This window comes from Epargyreus clarus, unplaced genomic scaffold (genome assembly GCF_041222505.1).
Source record: "Epargyreus clarus isolate Ecla_fem2 unplaced genomic scaffold, WU_Ecla_fem_2.2 ptg000007l, whole genome shotgun sequence".
In the NCBI taxonomy this organism is placed as follows: domain Eukaryota; kingdom Metazoa; phylum Arthropoda; class Insecta; order Lepidoptera; family Hesperiidae; genus Epargyreus; species Epargyreus clarus.
This window is the reverse complement of record NW_027332215.1, coordinates 26,663,075-26,686,810: the sequence shown is the minus strand read 5'-3', so window position 1 is coordinate 26,686,810 and position 23,736 is coordinate 26,663,075. Positions and strand designations below refer to the sequence as shown.

At 36.2% G+C, this 23,736-nt stretch overlaps 1 protein-coding gene across 1 annotated transcript in view; it reads left to right on the top strand.

The window, feature by feature from the left end:
• Window positions 1–22,815, top strand: part of fry (microtubule binding protein furry) — a 156,029-nt gene extending 133,214 nt beyond the window's left edge. Inside the window, exons 44-57 of the mRNA XM_073075401.1 lie at window positions 213–341; window positions 731–865; window positions 1,663–1,807; window positions 2,691–2,848; window positions 3,521–3,595; window positions 7,494–7,667; window positions 7,909–8,055; window positions 8,623–8,773; window positions 11,169–11,338; window positions 13,410–13,658; window positions 14,377–14,508; window positions 15,455–15,627; window positions 16,306–16,436; window positions 16,997–22,815. Of these exons, the coding sequence (XP_072931502.1) occupies window positions 213–341; window positions 731–865; window positions 1,663–1,807; window positions 2,691–2,848; window positions 3,521–3,595; window positions 7,494–7,667; window positions 7,909–8,055; window positions 8,623–8,773; window positions 11,169–11,338; window positions 13,410–13,658; window positions 14,377–14,508; window positions 15,455–15,627; window positions 16,306–16,436; window positions 16,997–17,106 (2,079 nt within the window). The 3' untranslated portion in view covers window positions 17,107–22,815. The remainder of the gene's footprint in view (window positions 1–212; window positions 342–730; window positions 866–1,662; window positions 1,808–2,690; window positions 2,849–3,520; window positions 3,596–7,493; window positions 7,668–7,908; window positions 8,056–8,622; window positions 8,774–11,168; window positions 11,339–13,409; window positions 13,659–14,376; window positions 14,509–15,454; window positions 15,628–16,305; window positions 16,437–16,996) is intronic.
• Window positions 22,816–23,736: the final 921 nt, after the last annotated feature.

The window sequence follows — 23,736 nt, the reverse complement described above, 5'->3', positions numbered from 1 at the left end:
ATTTTTTTTTCTCAATTTTAATTAAGGCGCTCTCCAAAGTTCATTTTAGGTTTCGCTCACTTTATTATACAAACAATCACATATGCTAACGCTAGTCCGATAATTGACGCATTCAAACATTATTTAATGGTATTTATTTGGCATTTGTATAACATTCGTCATGTGACATACGCAACAATGGTACATAATAAGATGTTGGTGTGTTTCCGCAGGGCTCGGTGAACCTTCAGCTGCCGGTGCTGTCGATCCTGCACTGCATGCTGTACTACGTGGAGCTGAACGCGCCCGCCGCGCAGCCCGTCAACGCGGACCTGCTGCGCGCCGTCGCCAAGTTCATCGACGTAACACATACAATATACTTACATACACTACGATCACACGTGTGCTACTATGTCTACTGTTGGGGGGAAGAGCGAAACGAAGCATATTCGCGCGCGAGACGCACATCCCCGAATTAACAGGGATGCGCGATTAGTCATAGATTTTGAGACAAATATACTTACAGCTTATATTACAATGTACCGGCAGTCAGTTTGCCGAATGTCCTTTGGCGACAACGCCGCAGCACAGGAATCAAAGATACGTTTGAAATATTTATAAATATATGTGCATGAATTTCCTTCAAATACACGTTTTCATTATAAATAATAACAGGACACATTGCAATAGTTTTTTTTATCGTTGAAGGCTATCATATACGGTGTAAAATGGTTTTATTATGATCATACAGCAAGATGGCCCCAACTACAAGGAGGCGATGAAGATCCTGAAACTGGTGGTGACGCGATGTTCCACGCTGGTGGTTCCGCCGCACTGGGACAACCACGCCTCCTCCGTGCTCGACACGGAATCGCACAGCAAGAAGGTAACATGTATCTTAATACTATTAGGGTAGTGAAGGTTCCCCCTTCATCGTACAAAAACAACGCTAATAATAATTAGAATCCATTATTAATAATTAATCTATCAATTCTTTGCCTACCAAAGATAAAATTCGACAATGTATAATAACTAGAAATTGTCAAATACCGATCTTTTGTAGCCCAAACATTGTTTATTTAATAAACTGATTTATTTATAAGGGGAGTAAAATGATATAAATGAAAGAATCGAGTTGACTAGTAGTAGTACTTCGCCAGACATGAGCGTGGGTGGAAATGTATTTATTTGTTGTGATCAAATAAGTTATTACGCACTGAGAGTAAGCATAAATTTTATTTGTATTATCTATATCAGGATATATAATCAGTTATACCTTTATATAATTTACTTTTATAATATAAATATTATTTACTTCTATTCAATCACCTATATTTTATATGTTGGGACTCTTTTTTTTTATAAAACCGCTAGAAAAAAATATACCATAAAGTTGGCTTATAAATATCTGGAATGGCATTTGCAGAAAAAATATATTTAGGTACTAAGTTCTTTTTTTAGTACTTTTAATTCTGTGTATCGTTAATTTGTTACACGTGCTTTTTTATTTAATTTTCTATTAAATACGCCAAAGAAATGTAACTTGTTACGTGTGTACATAAGCACACACACGCTGTTTTTTTTATTTTGTTAAGTGTTATTTTATTTGATTGTAGTTTATTCGTGACTTATTCGTACACTTATTTGAATGTGATCCTCAACGTACACGACGCTATATTCTAGGAGCTGCCGGGGCGCACGATGGACTTCACGTTCGACCTGTCGCAGACGCCGGTAATCGGGCGCAAGTACCTGCCCAAGGGCGGCAGCCAGCCCGCCACCGGGCCCAGCTCGCTCTCCAACGCCTCCAGCGGCACCCCCGACAAGGGTGAGTTCACGACGTTCGTACGCTGTTCATGTTCATGAAATGACAAATGACTTTTTTTTGATGTGAAACATCTATAGCCGCACGTAAAACCGATTTCTGGCGTGGCGACGCATGCCGTGGCTATACGATGGTATATATTTACAGTCTATATGCAGTAATGTGTACGATGTGGCGACGCGTCGCCATGCGCAATAACTATTACCGAAGTCACTGATTAAACGAATTAAGTAGTCACGATTTGAAATAAATTCGTAAATTCTTGTATTTAATGAAAATAAATGTTTATTCAATAAATAGTCATCGTTATCTAGAAAAAAATCGTAATATTTTATTTTATCATTATGACATATTTAGTTCCTATCACAATATGTTCTTATCTGCATATTACTTTTAAAAATAATGTCGATGTTTCACATCTGCCAGGCGTCCCGTGACGGCTCACATTTTTTTGTAATTCATATTTTATTTTTTATTTGTTTAATGGATATAATTTTATGTGTATTTTTCGATACATTTTGATTCGCCTCTTTTTTTAATGTGTTTCCTAACTTTATTGCTTTTCAGTTTGAAAATTATTGTAAGTCTTACTCATTCTTATTTATTTCAAAATTTATTAGTATTTCTACTAAACGTTAAAACGGATATAATAACAGTTTTAATTGTTTTCTAGTAAATTAAGACATTTGTTTGTCAACATGTTGAACACCTAATTATGTATTTTATTTATTTATTTATTTACTCTTTATTGACCATGTTAAAAACAATGTGGTGCAAAAGGCGGACTTAATGCTAAATAGCACTTTCTCCCAGTCAACCTTAGGGATGTGCAGAAAAATTAAAGGAAAAATGATATATCGGACTATAGTACAATTGTGTGTGTTAGGTTCGTCGACGTCGGGCTCCGCGTCGACGGTGGTGGGTCCGGAGAGCGGCGCGGCGGCGGCGTCGCAGCCGGCCAGCGCCGCGTCGCCGCGCCGCTCGCTGTCGCTGTCGCCCGCCGACGCGCTCGCCGCCGGCTGGAAGCGCCCCTGGATGTCGCAGGTACGCTACACTACACTACATAGTCCGAGTGGGTTTTGTTGCATTTGTTGCATAGGTTAGTAAAAATTACTCACTCCTAACAAGAAAATATAACCAGTTTTGACAATTGAAATTGTCACTCTTATCTATTTTCGTGTTATATGTATATATTTTTGTGTTTTTGCAATACATAACTGCTTTTTTTGCAAAGTGTTTTTGCAATACATAACTGCACATGTCGGCATTGTTCCGCGTAAATTACACCATGACAGCCATTAAATGGCTGACGGAATTGTCAGCCGCTTAAGACATTTAATAGCTTCCTTCAATTACAAGGCGGTGAGATATCTATACTGAAATATGAATATATGAAAATGCCGTAACAGTATTTTTTTGCCTATTTATATAACGTCACGCGACTTATTTCTTATATGTAAATTGTTTCCTTATCAAAAGCATTAAAAATTCCATAAAGAAGAAATTAAAATATAAAAAATAATGGATTTGAAGCGTAACACTGGGCATAGGTACATCTTCCTAATGAAAGATGATATTTATTGTTCTACTTACATTCGAAATTCTATCAGTTGAAAACTAATCGAGCATACTTTAGTAATTATAACAATTGGAAAAAATCATCATCATAAATATATGTGTTTCATTATAATTAAATATATTTTGTAATGTGTACAGAGTCGCGTGCGAGAGTGCCTCGTGAATCTCCTCACGACGTGCGGCCAGCGTGTCGGTCTTCCCAAGAGCCCATCTGTAAGCATAACCCTGCTTTATAAACATATATATAAAGTACAGTATTTACTAACAATATTTGATATATATATAATGTAACCATATTTGTACATAATATATTGTGTAACATAGAATTAAATTGTGATGTTATAATAAACTGCGACAGTTGAACTGAGAATAATCCAGTGAAATTTCTACCCATCGCTGCGATAGGACGATTTAATAACCACTTTATGTTCTAAGGTAAAGGAAGTTCGAAGTATGTATTCATGATTATGTGTTGCTTCACACCGACACCATGCTAAGTGTATATATGTATAGTTCCTATAGTGGCGCGTAGCGGGAGCCCCGATGACATCTGTATGAGACACGGAGGAGCATCGCATCGCCATCCAACGTTGTGGAGTGAACGCTTTGTGCATCATATCGTGGTTACGCCACTTGAACCGTGAAATTATTTTACGTGCAGTTTTAAACAAAGATTAAATCTCTATTCACAATTATGAAATCCGCCGCTTCTATGCGATAAGACCGGTGTGACATCTTTTGTTAGCGGACGCAACTATCTCGTAGCTTCGTCTGAGATTTATTAAATTAATTCACTAAAATTTATAAATAATATATACATATGCATTGTATATATTATGTAATATAAGAAAGGCATTCTTGAATAACAACTAATGGCACAAAACACCTATTGCTATAATAAGAGTGAGTATTTTTATCATTCGGAGGCAAAGGGTACGACAGTGTCATACGTAGGATGTAATTGTAGCAAAATTGAGTATGAAAATAACATAAATATGATATTTTTTTTATAAAATATGGCTACAGTTTTTCGACTTCAAAGGATAGTTATAGAAATAATCCTTTTTATATATTCTCAGTAAGAGGTAGGCGGAGATAAAAAAATGTTACGCAATAAAGTACCTTGAGAAGCGGTATCAATACAAATCAATACAGCCTCCAGCTGTCTCGACCCCTCGCTACCTCACTGGCCGTGTTCGGTAACAATTTACTTAAAACTTAACGTAATAAACCTGCACTCCACGGTCTTCGTTACGTAACCAAGATTTTCAGATCGCTTTTCTTCATAATTTCATTTGCCTTTTACTACCATTATATATGTATTATTTTATGGATTAATATTCTCACCATTAAGACCATACTTTTTACAGATCATAATAAAATTCAGCACCAAAGACAATACCACTAAATGTCGGATACGTTTACATATTGATCTATTATTTAAAAAAAAAACATAATAATAGTTTTTACTATTTACAATTTGGCATGGAACACTATAAATGTACAAATAAAACTATGGAAATAATGACGCAATATTTTTAATATCTAGAGTGTTCTGGTCGGGTTCCCGTAAAGCTTACGAAGTCATACTTTCAGCCGAGTTCTATATAAAGGATTTGTAGTTTAAAGTGAACATACAAGTTCTTCGTAATATAATATGCAAGGATTACCTTATATTATTACCCTGTATTATTAAAATGTGCGATACATGCACTTCATTATTCCATACCAACAGTATTATCATTGCATGCTCTGAAAACATTATTCTCGTTATATTTTTGCTAAAACCACAATCGCGCATACATTTGATTTGATATATTTGCATTATATTGCCTTATGCTTTCGATGGTCATAATTTGCGCATATATTCACGTTCTCGGGGTATTAATTATAATAATAGGTCTTTGATGCATTTCTCTACAGGTAAATAATAGGTCTTTACCTAAGCCGTTTTACAATATTGGCCATTTCATGTACAATTTATTAATGGCTGCCAATAAATTTAAAGGGTTTTTATTTTATACGTATTGAAATCTATATTCAAATCAAGTCATTAGTTTATCGGTTAACTAGTGTTTTTTATCGCTCCATTTGTTTCATTTTCATCAGTATGGACACGATAAAAATATGAGTAATTATGGAATTCAAGTTCCGTCGCGGTACCAATGTGGTACAAGCGAATGCATGTTATTGGTTTGAAAGCTTTATAAGGCAAAATAAAAAAGCTTGACAAGTGGGTGTCGCATGAACTGAACGAACGCCAGCGCGACGAACGTGTTGTTGTATGCCTTGTATTAAACAATCGACGCAGAAACGAAGGGATTTTGGCGCATATAACTTTTGACCATCGTAAGCGATCATCGTGTTGGTTAGAGCCTGGTGCTGTCTTGGCAATACTCCAAACGAATTTTCTACCTAGAAAAGTGATAGTCACTGTTTTGTGGTCGAGAGGCAGTGATGAATGACATCACAAGTTCTTACTAAACGGCACGAGAATTACTGCAGACATGTGCTGCGACTTCTTACCCCCGACTACTTTAAGAAGGGTTACATTGAATATTACAACTGCGCCGGCAGAAATGCATCAATGGCATGTTTGCATACTTTTATAGGTGAACACCTAATATTACGTAAATAGAATGCTGTTCGAGAAAACATGCTTATGAAATTGGGTGGTATTTCGTTAGGAAAAATAATTTAAATTATTTCTATACTATTACTCTAGTGTTTAGTGTAAGATAAAATTATTATGTTAATATTATAGAATTTATATGGCGAAACTTTCGTTGTCTTAGCGAGGCTGTAATTATTCAGCTATAGCATTTAAACCTCAGTGTTATACTGTGCTGAAACGTGATATCAACCGCCATCTATTGACATCTTGCCAAAAACACCAGTGCGTGTAATGTAACGTGATGATTTGTTCGATATTAATGTACTACGTAAATAACTGTTCAGTCACAATGGATTATAATGAAATATTGTTACGTTATTTCCGTTTACTTGCATACATTGTAAATAGTTAAATGTAATTTGCTCTAGGCTACAACTTTAACTTAATTTTGTGTGCGATATGCCAATACAGTTTTAGTTTTTGAGAGATTCATGCTATTAATAGATAAAATATATTGTCTTGTCGTTGTAAAATTATGAAACGTTAAAATTTCCATGACAAAGGTGTGACTTTCGATTATACTACAAATAATATTATGTAAGAAGGCATAATTTACTTGACTCCTAAAAGTATGTTTGTAAAAGTGTGAATATCTTAATACTACCATGATAACATAGTACACGCCTTAAGGTTATTATTATTTATAATTACACCACGTTAAAGGCACTATAATACTATAGTAGATTACTTATTTGTGGTAATAAAAAATACACGTAACACACGCAAAAAACACACGTAGGCACGTTCATATACACGCACATCGATATACGATAACTCTTTTGAATATTTGCAAGTGTTAAGAATCTGGCACGTCAAAATTTTACAATGCAATGTGAGTAACACATTAGATTGTTTAGTATTTAATTGGTATTTATGTTTTTAATTTCATTAATTCTTATAGTTTTGTCCGCAATAAGCATTTAAAACCGCGTCGAAATTGATTAAATATTACTTTAATGTTTACAGGAATTACTTTATTTATTTTATGTTCTCTTATTTTGAAATACATTTGCCTAAATTCTAACAATGCAATCGATTTAGGTAGTCAATGTTATGCTAATATTATAATATTATCAAAAAGTAAAAACATTAATTTGCAAAATATGTTCTCAATTAACCATGTCTCATGTGTTGTGTAATCACTAATCAACGAAAAATTTTTGAATGAAATTTCAATACTGTTAAAATTTTCCACCAACTTCTAGGAAAGTGGTAATGTAATACATGCGCGATGAAATATGTTCTCATTAAACATTAATAGTTGACCTCATGTAAATGGAACAGACTAGAGACCGTGTTGATCGATAGTGTTGTCTAATATGCTGAATGTGGCGTGAATTTATTCCGTGTTTTCAACCCTTATGCTGTTAAATATAACTGTACAAGTAATACTATTATCATATTTCTGATTAGCAACACATAATGGAACATTCGCAGGTGATCTTCAGTCAAAGTTCTGAGCTGCTGGAACGCGAGTCGTCCATGGCGTCGTCGCTGGAGGAGGTGTCGGGCACGCCGGGCAACGAGCCCTCGGGCGGCGCCCCACCAACGGACCACTTCGGTGTCTTCAAGGATTTCGATTTCCTTGAATACGAGAGTGAAAGCATCGAGGTAAGGATTTGGATACTAATACATCCTATAATAATAAGTGTATCTAATTATTCGACTCGAAACATTATTTAATGTATGGCACAATACGTAAATCCTCGACTACTTGTTTTTTAAGTGAAATTAAAATATTACTGTATATCGTACTGAAAATATCGTGTAATGAAATATAGGTAATGTAGTTGTTCAAGTAGTGATCAAGCGCGTAATGGCGATACGTGTGACGTTTGGCGTTTGTGGTCAGGGCGAGAGTTCGGACAACTTCAACTGGGGCGTGCGGCGGCGCTTGCTGAGCGAGGAGCGCGAGGAGGGCGCGCCGCCCGAGCGCAGCCCGCCGCCCGCGCGCGCGCCTCACGCCGACCTCGCGCACCACCACCACCACCAGAAACCGGTAACGCACACCGATTATAATATAACACACTATAAATATACATGCATACGTGTATATACCTACACTGACCAATAGACATATGTCTGTAACAGTATATGTAGGGACATACGTACAATCATGGCCTAGTGACGCCCAAACACAAACTAAAGTTTAAAATTATTTATTCGATTGGAATCTATGATAGACCTAATGCCTCCGCAAAATTTCATAGGTACTTATATTTTGGATAAAAGCGCCCATTATAAAAATACTTCTATAATGCAAATTTGTGAACGACAGAAAAAACATAATGGTTATGTTTCCCAAAAAAAAAAACATTTTAATATAATTATTGACAAATACGTAGTCGTACGTACGAACGTACTCTGTTTATATAGGAAGTTGGGCAAAACAAATATAATAAATTTAATAAAATAATATGGATTAGGGTTAGTGGTCAATTCTGTTTTTGAACACCAAACTTTAAGACTATTTTTAACGTAAAAATAATCGAAACGGATCATTTTTGCGTTAAAATAGTTACTCTACTACTAGAATGAATAAATAATAGAACGTCGTTTTGATCAGCTGGGTCACGAGGACTCGTCGGACGAGGAGGGCGGGTGGGAGGAGGGCGGCGCGCGCGGCGAGGCGGGCGACGGCGACGCCGCGCACGAGCTGGCGCTGCGCCCGCGCGCGCACTCGCTCTCCAGCGCCTCCAGCGGCGGCGAGCCCGACGGTAACACGATACACTTTGTACATTACTTTCACCCCTTCTCACTCATTCACTTATTCGATGCTTCGCCTGCCAAAGTTCGACAATTAATTCATAATAGACATTGGCAACTTCGATCTTTAATAGCTCAAAATTAGATAGATAGATTGTTAATAACCAACTCTTACCCCGCACTTCATGTGTTTATACTACTATCATCATCTATGTATACTTCAGGCGTGTATACTTGTTAAAACTCGTCTGCATTATGTATAGGAAACATGAACATATACAAACTTCCAGTCCCAAGCATTGTTTTGATATATGGATCATTTAGCGTCCTCTGTTATGTAACTTGGTAATTTTGTATGGATACATCCAGAAATATATAATTTTAAAGCAATACAAAATACGGGCTTATAGCTAAGTATTATTGGGGCACAAATGGCAGTTTTAGAATGCTTTGAAGGGTGTGGTGGTTACAGTAGTCATACTTATCCAAGGGGTTCTGGACTTAATCCTCAGAGGTACCAAAGCATTTATCAACCTGATGTAGAACTAATTGGAGTTGATACCCAGTTAGGTAGACTGCATACTCTTTTACTACTTCAATGTTATAAATAAATAATAATTATAATTTAATAAACTAAAAACCACTCTTTTATAGTTAATCAAACTAAAAAGTAATAATTGTTGCAATCTAGTAACTTTGCCATGAACTTTATCCCAATAACTAATCGCGTGCTTAAAGGTAAAAGGGCCTATAGCTAAGGGTTAATAGGGATTTGTGCTGAAAGGGCACATAAAAAAATTTTTTTTTGCCATTCGGTTTGAAATTATCTGAAACGTAAAAAATTTTTAGTTCGGTTTGAAATTATCTGAAACGTAAAAAAATTTTAGTTCGGTTTGAAATTATCTGAAACGTAAAAAATTTTTACGTTTCAGATAATTTCAAACCGAATGGCAAAAAAAAAAAAATATGTGCCCTTTCAGCATAAATCCCTATCAACCCTTAGCTATAGGCCCTTTTACCTTTAAGCACGCGTAATGTCATCTAGCGATTTGGCGGTGAACTTTGTAGATCGATAACATCATCACTTGAATAATTATAATTTAGTTCGTACCACATACCCGCTCCGCTACCTATCTAGTACACCGCCTCGAAAATCGTTTATCAAATCTGATCCTGATGAGGACAATGGGATAACATTATTAAAATCATCTATTGTCATCGGGTTCGGAAAATAGTTTATATTTTGATTTAAACTGGCCGTTAAAAGTGGATAAAAATCGATTCTAAAGATTCCGTTACATAAATACATACCTACATACATACAGGTCAAGCTGATAAAAGTCTAGTAAGAACAAGTATTAGCCTATTTAATTGCGCAAATAATAATTGCTAGCCAAAAACTTCCTTATATTGTTTAACAATTTACTCAATAATGTTATAAAATAAAATAAATTTTAAAATTTTAAAACATTTAACATTTTGATCAATGTGTTTCTCGGTAGTTCTAATTGTCTCTCCTCGCAATTGAATTCTGTTCACAAACAGTCGTATTCCGAGAAAGTTCTTTCGCGTGATCCGATCTGCGAGAGCTGAGCGTGGGGGCCAGGGGTGGCGTGGGATTCAGGGGATACGGGGGGTTGGGGGTTGGGTGGTCCGTATTTTCAGATTAGTGCGCATCTAGAATGTTCTTTGATTCTGTTTAAAGATGTAATCTCAATTCTATGAGGCGAAGGAGCGAAAATACAGCTGCTCTGCACCTGGCCTTGGCAAGTATAATTTGCGCATGCGCCGCGCCGTTTCACCTTTACAGCGATTGGATGCTTACGTGCGTCATAGCTAATTACAAAGTTTGATTGGCCCGCTAGCCCACTACGCCAACTCACACAAAGAACCCTTATCGAGAATCTGAATCGCATAACTCCACCCAGTGACCTCATTACCCGATTTACGTCATCGCAGGTATCGATCGCTTAATATTCATGTCTATTTTTACTGCTTACAACGTATCTGAATAAATCGGTCTATCTTCTTTTTCTTCATCCACGTATAACATACTCTTAGGATCATGCCTGTTTGTAATGCTAGGTGCTGCTGTGTTCTAGTTTAAAGGGTGTGGTAAGGGAGACAGACTTTTTCGAGGCGTTCCAGCTTAGTCCTCAGGGGTATTGAAGCATCTGTGGCCGATTTCAGGTAGAAATATCTTGTTCTATCTGGGATTGATTACAGATTTCCATGGGCGGCAGCAGCCACTTATCATCAGGTGGACTTCATGCTCGTCTGCTACTCCTGCATCCTCGTCATGGGCACAAGTTCAGTTATTACAAGTGCATAGGTTATTTTGCTTGTGTGTTATTTCAATATAATAAAAACGATATATGTATTTGTAAAGCATGGTATGTGTTGCAGGTGAGCGCGGCGACATGACGCCGGTGCCGGCGGCGGGCGCGGGCGCGGGTGTGGCGGCGACGGCGGTGGCGGCGCGCGACGCGTGGCGCTGCTCGGTGGCGGCGCTGGTGCGGCACGCCGCGCACCTGCCGCCGCTCGCGCTGCTGCACCGCCTGCACACCGCGCTCAAGGTAACGCCCACCAACACCATTGCTTCACTTGACGACCCGGTACTATGGGTACCACACGAGCTCGGAGGAATTTACGATTTTTCGACGGCCAGTCTCTGTGCTACGTAGAGGACCCCGGCCCCGAGACTACAGGTAAAAACACTAACCACCAGCTCGATATATTTAACGGTGTAAACGCTTTTATCAGTAGTTGAAACTGCCGTGGAGATCGGCACAGTAAAAGTAATAATTTACAAAACCACCTTCTACTGACTGTGTAATTACCTAATTACGATTAAATTAACACAATAATAAGAAATTCTATTCTATCGGAACACATGAAACATGTGCATTGTGCGCTAAGGTCAACCCCGACCCGACCCTTGTCATACGGTACCGAATGAATACAATATGGCAACCATGACATATGTTAACAAAATTGCCATATTGTGCTTAGTAATGAATTCAAAACAAATTCTACCATAATAATAATTAAAACTGTCAGAGATATTGTCAAGGGAAATTATAAGCTATTAGCTTTTGTAATTAATGGTTTAGATATTGATAAAATGTTCTTATTTTGTAATATACGAAAAAATTTATGCTATGCAGTGTCACATTTTGTCGGAGTGATTTTTATTCATATAACTTCAATCTGTCTGTAAGACGATATCAGATGTTTATTTTACCTACTCTTAATTAAATTTTGGAGAAGTATTTAATTTTATAATCAGTATTGAATATTTTCCAACAAACTCCAAATTTCAAATTCTGGTAAGTAATGATACATGGCACACTCAACATTTGTATTAGTCGCTGTGTGTGTGAAATTATTACAAAGTAAATAATAAGAAAATGATATGACACGACACTTTACGTAACGATTTTCTGCACACTTGCTAATAAAAATATAATTTTGATTTTGTAAATAAAAGATCATTCTCATCGTTTTCCCACATCACCCAAAGAAGTATAACTTCATAAACTTAGGAAACAATATCTTCAGGGGGTCATTTTATAAAAAGTTAAGCAATTTGAATCGTACCTTGCCAATGTTTTATTTTAATTAGGTCAAACAAGGTTTAACGTCGATTCCTTATTTACGCTTTACCTGGCTACATTCGCCTTAACTAGGTCCTGATGTCAAGGAAGCTGGTCTGTTAAAAAGATCTACAGGGCGCTCTACTAAATAGGTTTGTTACGTCATTTAAACAAGAGGTTATGTGCCGTTCATGTATTTTATATGATGATGTTATGTTGACTTAAATAATCGTCTTTGGATGTGGTTATTTTGCGAAAGTTGATCGTAAGTTACTACTTCCGAATGGATATCAGTAATTAAACCCAGATAAGACAAGATTAAATTCGGAGGTTAACAAGATTAAATTTAAGCCACAACTTCGTTGCACTTTTGTCTTCTTGTCTAAAATATGTCTCCCTCCGAACCATAACGCATCATCGTTTTATATTGCTGTTATTTAATAGAAATAGGTGTGGTGATGGTGCCGTCGCAGTTGGAACACAAACTGCTCTATCACTTTCAAAATTCAAGTGATAATACCCTGAAATGGACGTACTCCGATGGTTTTATTTCGGAGTTCGTAAAACGGGAATATATTTATAATATGAAACTGTTAAAGTTTTATACAAAATACTTGTTGCGCCATCTTTTGACGTGTTTCCAAAAGTGGTCACACGGTCTATCAATAATTGTCGGATAATGGACATGATGACAAATTTTGAAATCCCCTGATTTAATGGACATGTGTATTGATAACAAAAAACTATTATTTCGGCAATAAATTCAACGTTTATAAAAATAATAGCAATTTTGAATTAAATGCGAAAACACATGGGTGTCATGGCGTCAGTTGGTGACGTAACATTACGACATCCCATAGAAAAGTTCATGCGATACGGAGATAGATCAGAGTTTCAAACAACATGATCGACTGCAATATTTTATACTTTTATATTATTGAAAATATAATAAATCTTAATGTTTATATTAAAAGTAGGTCATTTTTGAGAACCGGTTTTTACTTAAATTGATTTTTTGCTTTCATTAATGTTCTCATAATGTATATTGTAGGAGGTGACGTCGAAGACGATCTCGGTGTGCAGCGAGGGCGCGGTGTCGTGGGGCGGCGGCGGTGGTGGCGGTGGTCTGGGCGAGCTGGCGGCGGTGCTGGAGCGGCTGGGCGCGGAGGAGCCGCCGCTGCTGTGGGCGGGGCCCGCCGCCGCCGACTGCGCGCGCGTGCGGGACGCCGTGCGCTACGCCGCGCTCGAGATCAACGAACACCTCGAGACGTACTTCGACAGGCGCGAACACGCGCTCGAGGTAACACTCACACAACATTGTACCTGTACGAACCACTCTTCACGTGTAATGCCTAGGATGCCGTTCCACCAGATATGTGCGCAGTACGTAGGTGTCTTTGTCGAAACCACATTCACCAGCTTAATTAACTCGAATAACTAATTCACCTGAAGCTTCTACCACCATTCTCCAAACCCTATTACCTAGCACCCGCCGAAGAATTTCGTGATATAAAGAAACGTGATGGTTAAAAAACAATGTGAGCCGTCACGGGACGCCTGGCAGATGTGAAACATCGACATTATTTTGTAAAAGTATTATGCAGAAAAGAACATATTGTGATAGGAACTAAATATGTCATAATGATAAAATAAAATATTACGATTTTTGCGCATGGCGACGCGTCGCCACACCAGAAATCGGTTTTACGTGCGGCTATAGATGTGTCACATCAAAAAGAATTCAAAAGACAACCAAATTACTATCTATTGACGACCCTTAAAAATAACACTCTTTCTATACTCGCAGACCCACACTAGAATTCTCCGTGTAACTGTCGCTATGGACACATACATGGACAACTATTTAGATCCAGAACAGAAATCGAAATTCATCGTTTAGATATCAGTCTGGGCGGGGATCGAACCGAGATGTCTCTTCCTGATCACATGCACCACAGCAGCGGTTAACACTATTGTTTAGCAAAAACGATAATTTGTTAATATATGTTCCACTTCAGGCTCTGGAGATGTCGCGCAACAGTGACGAGACGGTCCGAAGCCTGTACAAGCTGATATTCCAACTGCTGTTGCTGCTGGAGACCAACAACAAGATGGTGGTGGCAGTGTACCATGCGGCGCTGGAGAACAGGGTGCGTATACTATCGGCAACATATTGGAAACTCTATATATATTCATAACCTTATAAGAGAAATTAATGAGATAAGCTTAATAATATCAGAAAACAGATGTTATTTTGTGATATTATACTTTTTATACTTTATTTGATTATGAAACGTGCTAAAAAATTAGCGAAATAGACCATATGTAATGTAATGAATGAATAGAGCATTAATCGGAATGTAAAGGCGCCATCTCTTGACGGGTAACGAAATCCTTCTCTTTTAATAATGTTACAAAAATCCATGGAATAAAAAAATACAAAATGTCTAAAAGCAATTATCATCAATTATGTTATATTATTCTGTAAGCGCAGTTAATGTACTAAGATCTATAAAATAATAAAAGACTTGACTTGTATAAAGACTTGAGCATGTTTGCGTTACATGTTATGAAAGGTACTTTTGTACGTGCGTTTATATAATTAATGAATAAGCTTTATATCGTGTGAAAATTAATCGTGTGTGTGTTATATGTACATAAACACACAAACACAAAAGAGAATTAAATATTTTTTAAATGGTAGAATTTTTTGTGGTATTCCATGTTGCGGGAAGAACTTTGAACAATATGGTGATCACTGATCACTATAGGATTTCTCATTTTGATATTTTACTCACGTGTTGTAATGTACAGATAATAGTTGCAATCACATCTTGGCTATAAATAATCTACATTATTTTTTGATGGTTTTCCTAATTTTATTAAAGTATTCAGTCTTTCCTTGAGTAGTGAAAATTCATTGAATTTTTGTAATTTCTTTTGATAAAGAAAATATAGAATGTGCATTCCGGGATAGCATGTTATCATCAGCGTTATCGCATTTGTTCAATTTGTTTGTGGACTAGACCGGCATTGATTCTGTTTGTGTCGTTCCTTGAATGAATAGTAAGCGTGTGTGTGTTGTGTGTTGCGCAGGGCGTGGAGATGTCCGGCGCGGTGATGGCGGTGCGCGGCACGCTGGCGGGCAGCGCGCCGGCCGACGACCCCGTTCCCGCCCCCGCGCCCGCCCCCGCCCCCGCGCCCGCCGCCGCCCCCGCGCCGCCGCCGCACGACGACGCGCTGCTGCTGCACCTCATGCAGCGACACAAGTCAATACTCAACACGTTATAGTCCGCGTGAAACTGCTAGTCCGCTCTGAATATACAAATGAATCGCGTCGCCATTGCTAATGTATGACTACACCTGCGAGCAACAACTTCAAGTGGAATAGCAGTTTCGCGCGGACTATACCCTTGCGACACTTTCTATTTTTACAAATGAAAAAGTCTTGGCATTACATCGTGTTGCGCTATGGCCGTGCCGTGAATTTTTAATGCAAAAGACACGGTTTTTACATTTAAAGCCTCACCCTAATAATTTTGACCTAAGATAAACACCCAAACATCCAAGCAGACGCAAAAATTTAAATGTATCATTCAAATATCTGTTTGGCCTGAGATTGAACACGGAACCTACTGATTGCCAGACAGGGTGACCGTTTCGCAACGCGGGCGTTCAGAATATTCTTCATACAAAAAGTCCATAAGACCACTACATCCATAAGACCGTTTCATCACAGACCACAAAACCTTGTATATTTTTCAATACAAAGAATATTTTTGCCTGACACGTTCGTCGCCTTGAAAATAATAGGGGGTCGCCATACAGATAACGCTACCTTTCGACTTTTTTTCACTTTGTGTGGTATAGTGTAATGAAAGATATAGTATAAAGATAAAGTATAGGTGAAGCGGTGTAACTGTACGGTGTGGGGTGTCGTCCGGCAGATGGGGCGCGGCGCTGGCGGCGGTGCGCGAGCGCAACGCGGAGCGCATCCTGGAGCGCGGCGAGCTGCCCGAGGACGACGTCACCAGCCTGCTGCACGTCTACTGCAAGGGGCTGGCGCAGGCGCATCCCGGTAATACCCCTTCCTACACAACAACACCACAGCTGAGCGCAGCTGTCTTCCACTTTAAAGGTTGCAGCACATGAGACATACTTATTCAACGCGTTCAAATTTGGTCCTCATGTAACAAACACAGCAACGCAGCTGTATTCAATTTTGTGTACTTCATGGGCAAGGTACTTATATGATCCATTCTAACTTAGTCGTCACATGATGACTGATCTCAAGTAAGACTCCAATCTAATGTAGAATTGATTGCAGATGTGAAAGGTCAAAAGTAACCACAAATCACTAGATAGAGCGCGTTCACGTATCCAAGAAAGGCAAGGCGAACCGTGATAACATAACCTGTAGTTGATGAAGCATTTGGCTTTTATTTAAAATTTAAATTCACAATAATTCCACTGTTTTCAATTAAATTATTACGTTTCGAAGTTGTAAGAGCCAAAAAGATTAATTTTGAATTAAAAAATATTTTTGTATGAATGTGTTGGTATAAATTTGCACGTGATTATATTTAGTGTTTGTATGTTGACGCAAAAGCTACACAAGCAATTCACCCCGTTCCATAGACATGGTGGCGATCACGCGGCCCGTGAGCGAGCTGTCGCAGAACCTGGCCTTCATGATGGAGAGCCTGTACCGCGTGTCGGTGGCCCTGCAGCGCGCCGAGCTCGGCTAACCACCACCACCATCACCACCACCACCGCCGCCGCCGCCAGCACCGCCCACGGGGAACTAAGATATATGTACTATCACTTTCTCCCTTCTCTCTCTCTCACACACTCACCGTCTCTCTTTCTATCTCTCTATCGCTAATTACTTTAATACAAATTTTATAAAGAATACATTGCAATAATACATAATTTGATCGATAAGTTGACAAGCGAAAAGAAGCATACTGATGGCAAATAAAACAGAACATAAAATCAGGGGAGTAAACTTTGGCTTAAATATTATTTCAATCTCTTAAAATATTGGTGCCTTATTTATCGAATTGCATAACGAAATTAAATCCAACTGTAAATCCCACTATTTTTCCTTCAATAAGGCACAGCAAGCATAACTTATATTTTCATTTTTTTTTTCCTCTATGCTTCGTCTACATAGCGTTGTTTTCTAACATTCGTAAATAGGAATATTTCCTTAAAATCGCTTTATTAAAATAAATTTAATTTTATACTTTCAAAGTTGCAGTTCTGTTGTTGTTCTGCTGTTGCTTATCTAGATTTGCTTTTGGGTCTGAATATGTGTATATTAAAGTAGGTACTATGCTTAACGTGGTAGTCAAAGTATACAGGGTAAATTTTTCAAATAGGCCTTCAGGGCCAAATCCGAAACTATAAGGATTAGCGAAAAATGGTGAACGGAGTTGTTGTGAAATGAACTCGTTCGATTCCCGGCTAGGGAAAAGCATATTTTAAAAAACGAATGATGCAGTTTTAGTTTTTATCGAAATCGGCCTCGTAACTCCTTTCAGCATTTTTCGTCAATCCTTATAGTTACGGATTTGGCCCTGAAGGCCCGTTTGAAAAATTCACCCTATATAGGTAAACAATATGTTTTACATGAATGTTATTCACTTCAGTATCAATATAACAATTTATATTTGTATGTATATAATAAGTTATTTGTACATGTCTAGTAAAATTAAAATAAATTTTATCCGTAATTTTGATGAAATTTAAATCTATGGTATAATGTGGCCATCTAATTTTTTTTCGATCGATACAGAAAAACATGTAAGGCATTCTATGATAATATGTTAACTTTTAGTAGTAATAATGTAAATCTATATTTTAAGAAAATTCATTTCATATTGAAATTTATTTATCCATAGTGAATATGTTCTATTTCTCGTTAATTTTGAGAGGTTTAAATTGTATTAAAAGTCAGAAGAGAGTAATATAACATTTCAACAACGTTACGCTTGTGTTAGTCGCTCGCCATTCTTAAGTATTATTGGAATACTCAACCATATGTAATATTTTCTCTTTTATCATAATTATGTAAGGAACATTTCGGACCACGTTCTACAACTGTAGGCTTCGTTATTAAATATTAATGGCTCCTTATACTGATAATAAATTTAACACGCATTTGTAATAATGTATATTTAAGCGTAATTGGAATATAGTATTGGCTGAGTATTGTAAGTGATCAACGGCGAACAGGGTTGCAGGTTCGAATTCGACAGGGAAGGGTATGAAATGAAAATATTGAAAATTTCGCTAAATGAATACCGTGATCACATATTTGTTGATGAAATATGAAAAGAAATATTCACTTTGCGTGTCCGAGTGCGTGTCTGTTTGCGAACGAGAGAATGAAATATTATATCGTCGCTTCAATTCATTAGCGTAATACGATGCTTTTGACATATTAAAGTTACTGTATTAGACATCAGCAAGATGTTAATGTAAAAATAAAAATTATATATATAATTATAAGATTTAGGTACTTGTACTGTGACTGACTATATCTTCAATGAAATTCTAAAATATATTTAATATAATAAACGTAAATCGCGGTATTTGTATCTGCGTAGTAACACTCCACGACGATGATAATCATCACACCTGCCAAGTGGCAAGTTCCCAGCTAACAAGAATGAACGTCATATCTCATTCTCCCTTACGTACCCTCCGTCACAAAATAAAAAGGTACAGACGGCAATCTTCATAAAACGGCAAGCGAGTAACGCTCACATAGATACCGCTTACCGACACGTTATCTCGGTCGGATTCAGTCGAATACGTGCGTGACTGTCGATCCGCTTGCGACCTTGTGATCAGTTAACTGTTTTCTTGCAAAAAATGGAACAACAAAAAAGAAATTATAGTAATTGTTCAGTGGAGGGTTGTAAAAATTAAACATTAAACTGCGACTTGTGGTTTTTTAAGCTGCCAATTGTTTCAAAAAAGTAAGTCGGTATTGCCTGTTGAACCGAGCCACTGAGTGTTGATATTTTTGGTGATCGTGGCAAGAACACGTTGTAAAGTGGATATCTAACCTCGATTTATGTAACAGTTTATTTTGAATCAGTATCAACGAACCTAACTAAATATTTATAAGGTAAATTCACGCTACCATATAGACTTTAATGACATTTGGTAGGTTTATGTCTAAAACAGACAGGACAAAAGGAGTTGTGTAATTGTAGGATAATCCGTTTATAAGTTATTAGAGATTTTCTATTGTGAACATTGTAAAATGTAAAATTTTGTCTGTTTGGTTTTTGTTGTGTAACTATTTGTATTGTAAAACTACGTGTATTGCTTTGTTTTTATATTGTAGAATAAGGTTTTTGCTATGCGGGCTAGTGTGGGTTTAGACTATGGTTGCAAATCTAGAGTTGATAACGGAGCGCCGGTTTGAAAAGTGAAGTACAAACATGAAATTGACTTCTGTACCTTTTTATTTTGTGCCTCCTTCTTCACGCCGCCAGTTACGACACTTATTTACCTTTATTTACACAGTTAGCTGTAGTATTTATATGTATGTTATTGTAATATATTTAGCCTAATTTTAAAATATAATCAAACAGTAATATGTATGCTCCCATATCTCTTTCTTATTGAAATGTTGCCTGCAGGCGGTGGCGTAGCGTAATTAGTAAATAATCATACGAATATCCTTGTAAATGTAGCGTAATAACAAATGTTAATTAACTTGCTCGTTGTAATTCAGTAACTGATCTCAGGTAGAATATGACATGCACGCGGTAACGGGCTATTGCGCTTCGTGAAACTAGAAGAAATACATTTACGGAGGAATTGATGAATAAGACGATATATTTATATGTTTCCATGTGCACGTGCCGCGAGCAAGTTGTACGAACATAGACTTTGCGTACAAAGAGCGGGCAGCGCAAAATTAAAAAATGGATAAAATAAATTTAAGCGCTTAATAAAATGTTCATAGTGTGTAACTATGTTACCGTGTGCACTGCACCAAATATTGATATTGTTTAGCACATACTAACGTTAACCGAGCGTGAAATTACGTCAGTTTAAACGATATGACACAAAAAATACGAAATGAAGTGCTAAAACCACATCACACTTAATACACGAGATTAGATAAGGAACATTAATAACTGGACATTTAGCCACGGAATTTGTATCAAATATAACGTCCTTATCTTCTATTTCATATAGGTACAGTTATTTTAATAAATTTCTCAATATCCATTTTTCTGATTACAAATATGTTGATTGTGGACAAACGCAATGTCGTCCAATATATTTAAAGTTTTCTCAAGCCTGTCGGTTCTACGAACTGACATCCTTTGGATTTTCTATGCAGGAGTACATAATAATTGGGAATATATCTATCATATTTAAGATATTAACTTTCTAATCTCGCACTTGTGTATTTTTGAAATATTGTAAACTGTATCTTCAGAAAATAAATTATATAATAAAGAAATAAATACTTTAAGTATTATATTTTATAATTAACGTAATTGCTGCCTTACTGACGCTGTTGTACAACAGTAACAAAGTGCTTATTATGTCATTAATGTTTACTGTATTTCGATGTTCACTGACAAGACTGTAGCGCACGGCAGCGCCGCGATATTATTTCGCACGAAGGCTCCACTATTCAATGCACATTCAAAGTATCAGACAGAGGCCGCAGCCGACATAGTCTTATTTTTCTATACAATGTTTTGAGAGGCACGGCCAGTGTCTGCGTGGCCTATGTTGCGTCATATAAAAATACGGAACCCTAAAAAACGTCAATATACATTATAATGTTATTATGTGTAGATGTAAATGGACCTAAATTACTAGACATTTGTATGTGTTAAAAGATGATTAACACAATATTAGGTCGAGGAAAAGTTTCTTCTTATTTTGTATTTTGAAGATTTTTTCAAATATTGGTTTTCTAAATTGATGTCAACCATACCACTTTATAAGTCGTTTTAAAGAGATTGAAGCTGCGAAAATCAGAGAGAGCAAATCCTGGGCTACATAGCACACATTCATACATGTCAGCCAATCTCTCTTAATTTTCGTGACACTACCAAGAGGGTGTGCGATCTAGACTTTATAAAAGACCACTTTATCAGGACCGTTTATTATCAATTTCTTTCTTTAATCTCATCGCACGCCATTTGAATTACATCGTATGCATGATGTTAGTGTATCTGGTACTCGGTTCAATCTGAGGAGATTCAAAGAAGAATAAAAGAAGTTGTCAATTTTCATCATTCATGATTAATATTTTCCAAACTGATTTGGTCTCTTTAAATTATCATTTTTAATTTATAACCATACCAAAAATACCTGGGCCTGTATTGTCATAATATGTATTAATTATACGCCGTAGCTCGAACTATAGTGCCGCCGTGTGCCGCATACACGTAATTCTTGCATATTACTTGACTTTCTACGTCTAGTTTATTCGTAAACAACTGGTAGAATGCAATATTTTGTGTAGTGAAAATTTTACGCTTTATATAGAAAGTGAATTATATTTAAAGACGCAAAATGTAAACCTCCTAATTGACCGCTTAACAAAAGATACGCTGATGGAATGCTACATGCTAACGATTACATTTTTATCGAAGAAAGTGAAAAATAAAACATAAATTATTAAAAAAAATAATTAACAGTGACAGTCTTGTTGTAACAATAGCGCTTACTTTTATGTAGCCAGCGACTTCTTTTGTTGGGTTTAGAAAAGTTGCCTAATATATGTTTCGTCCTTACTCGAGTTTTAAACCAGACCGATAACTTGATTGTTCAGAAATGAAATTGTATGTGTCGGTCCCATGCGAGTTTAATGATTCGAGGTTAGCATAATAATATTATACTCAATCGTCGTTTGTGATAAAAATTATTTTTTTTGTACAGCTATAATCATATTATTAAAGCCACCATACATCTGGCCATGTATAAAGTATTATGTATTCATAAAATCAAAGTCAAGTCCTGATGAACTGACAATAGACCTTCATTTTTCTCTATTGTAAATAACTTACATTTTTAAAATGTTAATAATTATTTATATATTCATATTTATTGTAATCCAATAAAAGATTGTCCTCAGAGAGAGATCAATAATTATTTACCAAGTAAATATCCAACATACGTACCTACACGATTATAATTATAGAATCTCATAATAAGCACATAATTAAAATAGAGAGTGTCAAAGTTACATAACATAATATTTGTTCAGTGTCTTTAATGATGTGACCATCGCTGTATTTATTATTGACAATATTTATTTTTAGTTCAATTATATTTTTGTTTATTTTTTCCTCGTAATGTTTGTTTGCATGTATATTAGTTGAATTAAAATTATAAATGTACTAAACTTAATGTAACCAGTTGTATGTACATGTGTTTTATTTAAATAAAAATTAAACTTTGTACCATATTTTTTCAATGGCCTTTCCCAAAGCTAGGATTATAAAGATACTGCATTTAGGTATTAGTCTAAATATTGACCGCGCATATCTGAAGAACTTTTACTAGAGAACTGGAGCAAATAAATGGTTATACAAGTTATAACATTTAAACTTTTTCTTTGAACTTTTACAGTATTACTAAATATATTTAAAACATGAAATTAAATACTAATTAAAATAAAATAAACTATTATATACTAATAAAAAATACTGAATAAAGAAATACAGAATGTACATTGTACATATATACAGAAAGAAAAAATAGAAGTATAAGAATAGACATAATAGAATATAAGTATAAGTTTTAACTATTTAAGTATTGGTGGAAGTCAAACTAGCACTTGGATCGCATATTGTGGTACACTTAACAAAAGACTAAACAAACTAAAATTTTAAATTATTAGAAAGTTATTTTCATTAAGTTATGCCCCAATTTCATTTCTCTGTAAAATTACTTGTAAAAAGTTATAAAAGAAAATTTGATCCCAAATTTTAATAATAAATCATAATTTTGGTTTTATTACAAAAAGTTAGAGACCCAAACGCCGACCAAGCTTTACGCCGACCCTTGACATTATATGCCCCTCTAGTGTTTCGACGTGGTTTGCATTTTGTTACGTGTAAAATAAACACAAAGATGCGATTCAAAAACAAATATTTCAAAAATTGAATTATAATTTATTAATTTTATTATTCACTTTGATGTTACTCGTAAATAATGTTTCTGTTAAATTTAAATAAGACACAAGATCGAATTTTACTTGCAAATGCAAATTATTTCCCACATGTCAAGTAATTCACAATAAGGGGTACTGGGAACACTTTGTACTGTCATTGTCATCTATTTACGTATTTATAAAATATTAAAAAAGTCGATTTTGGGGC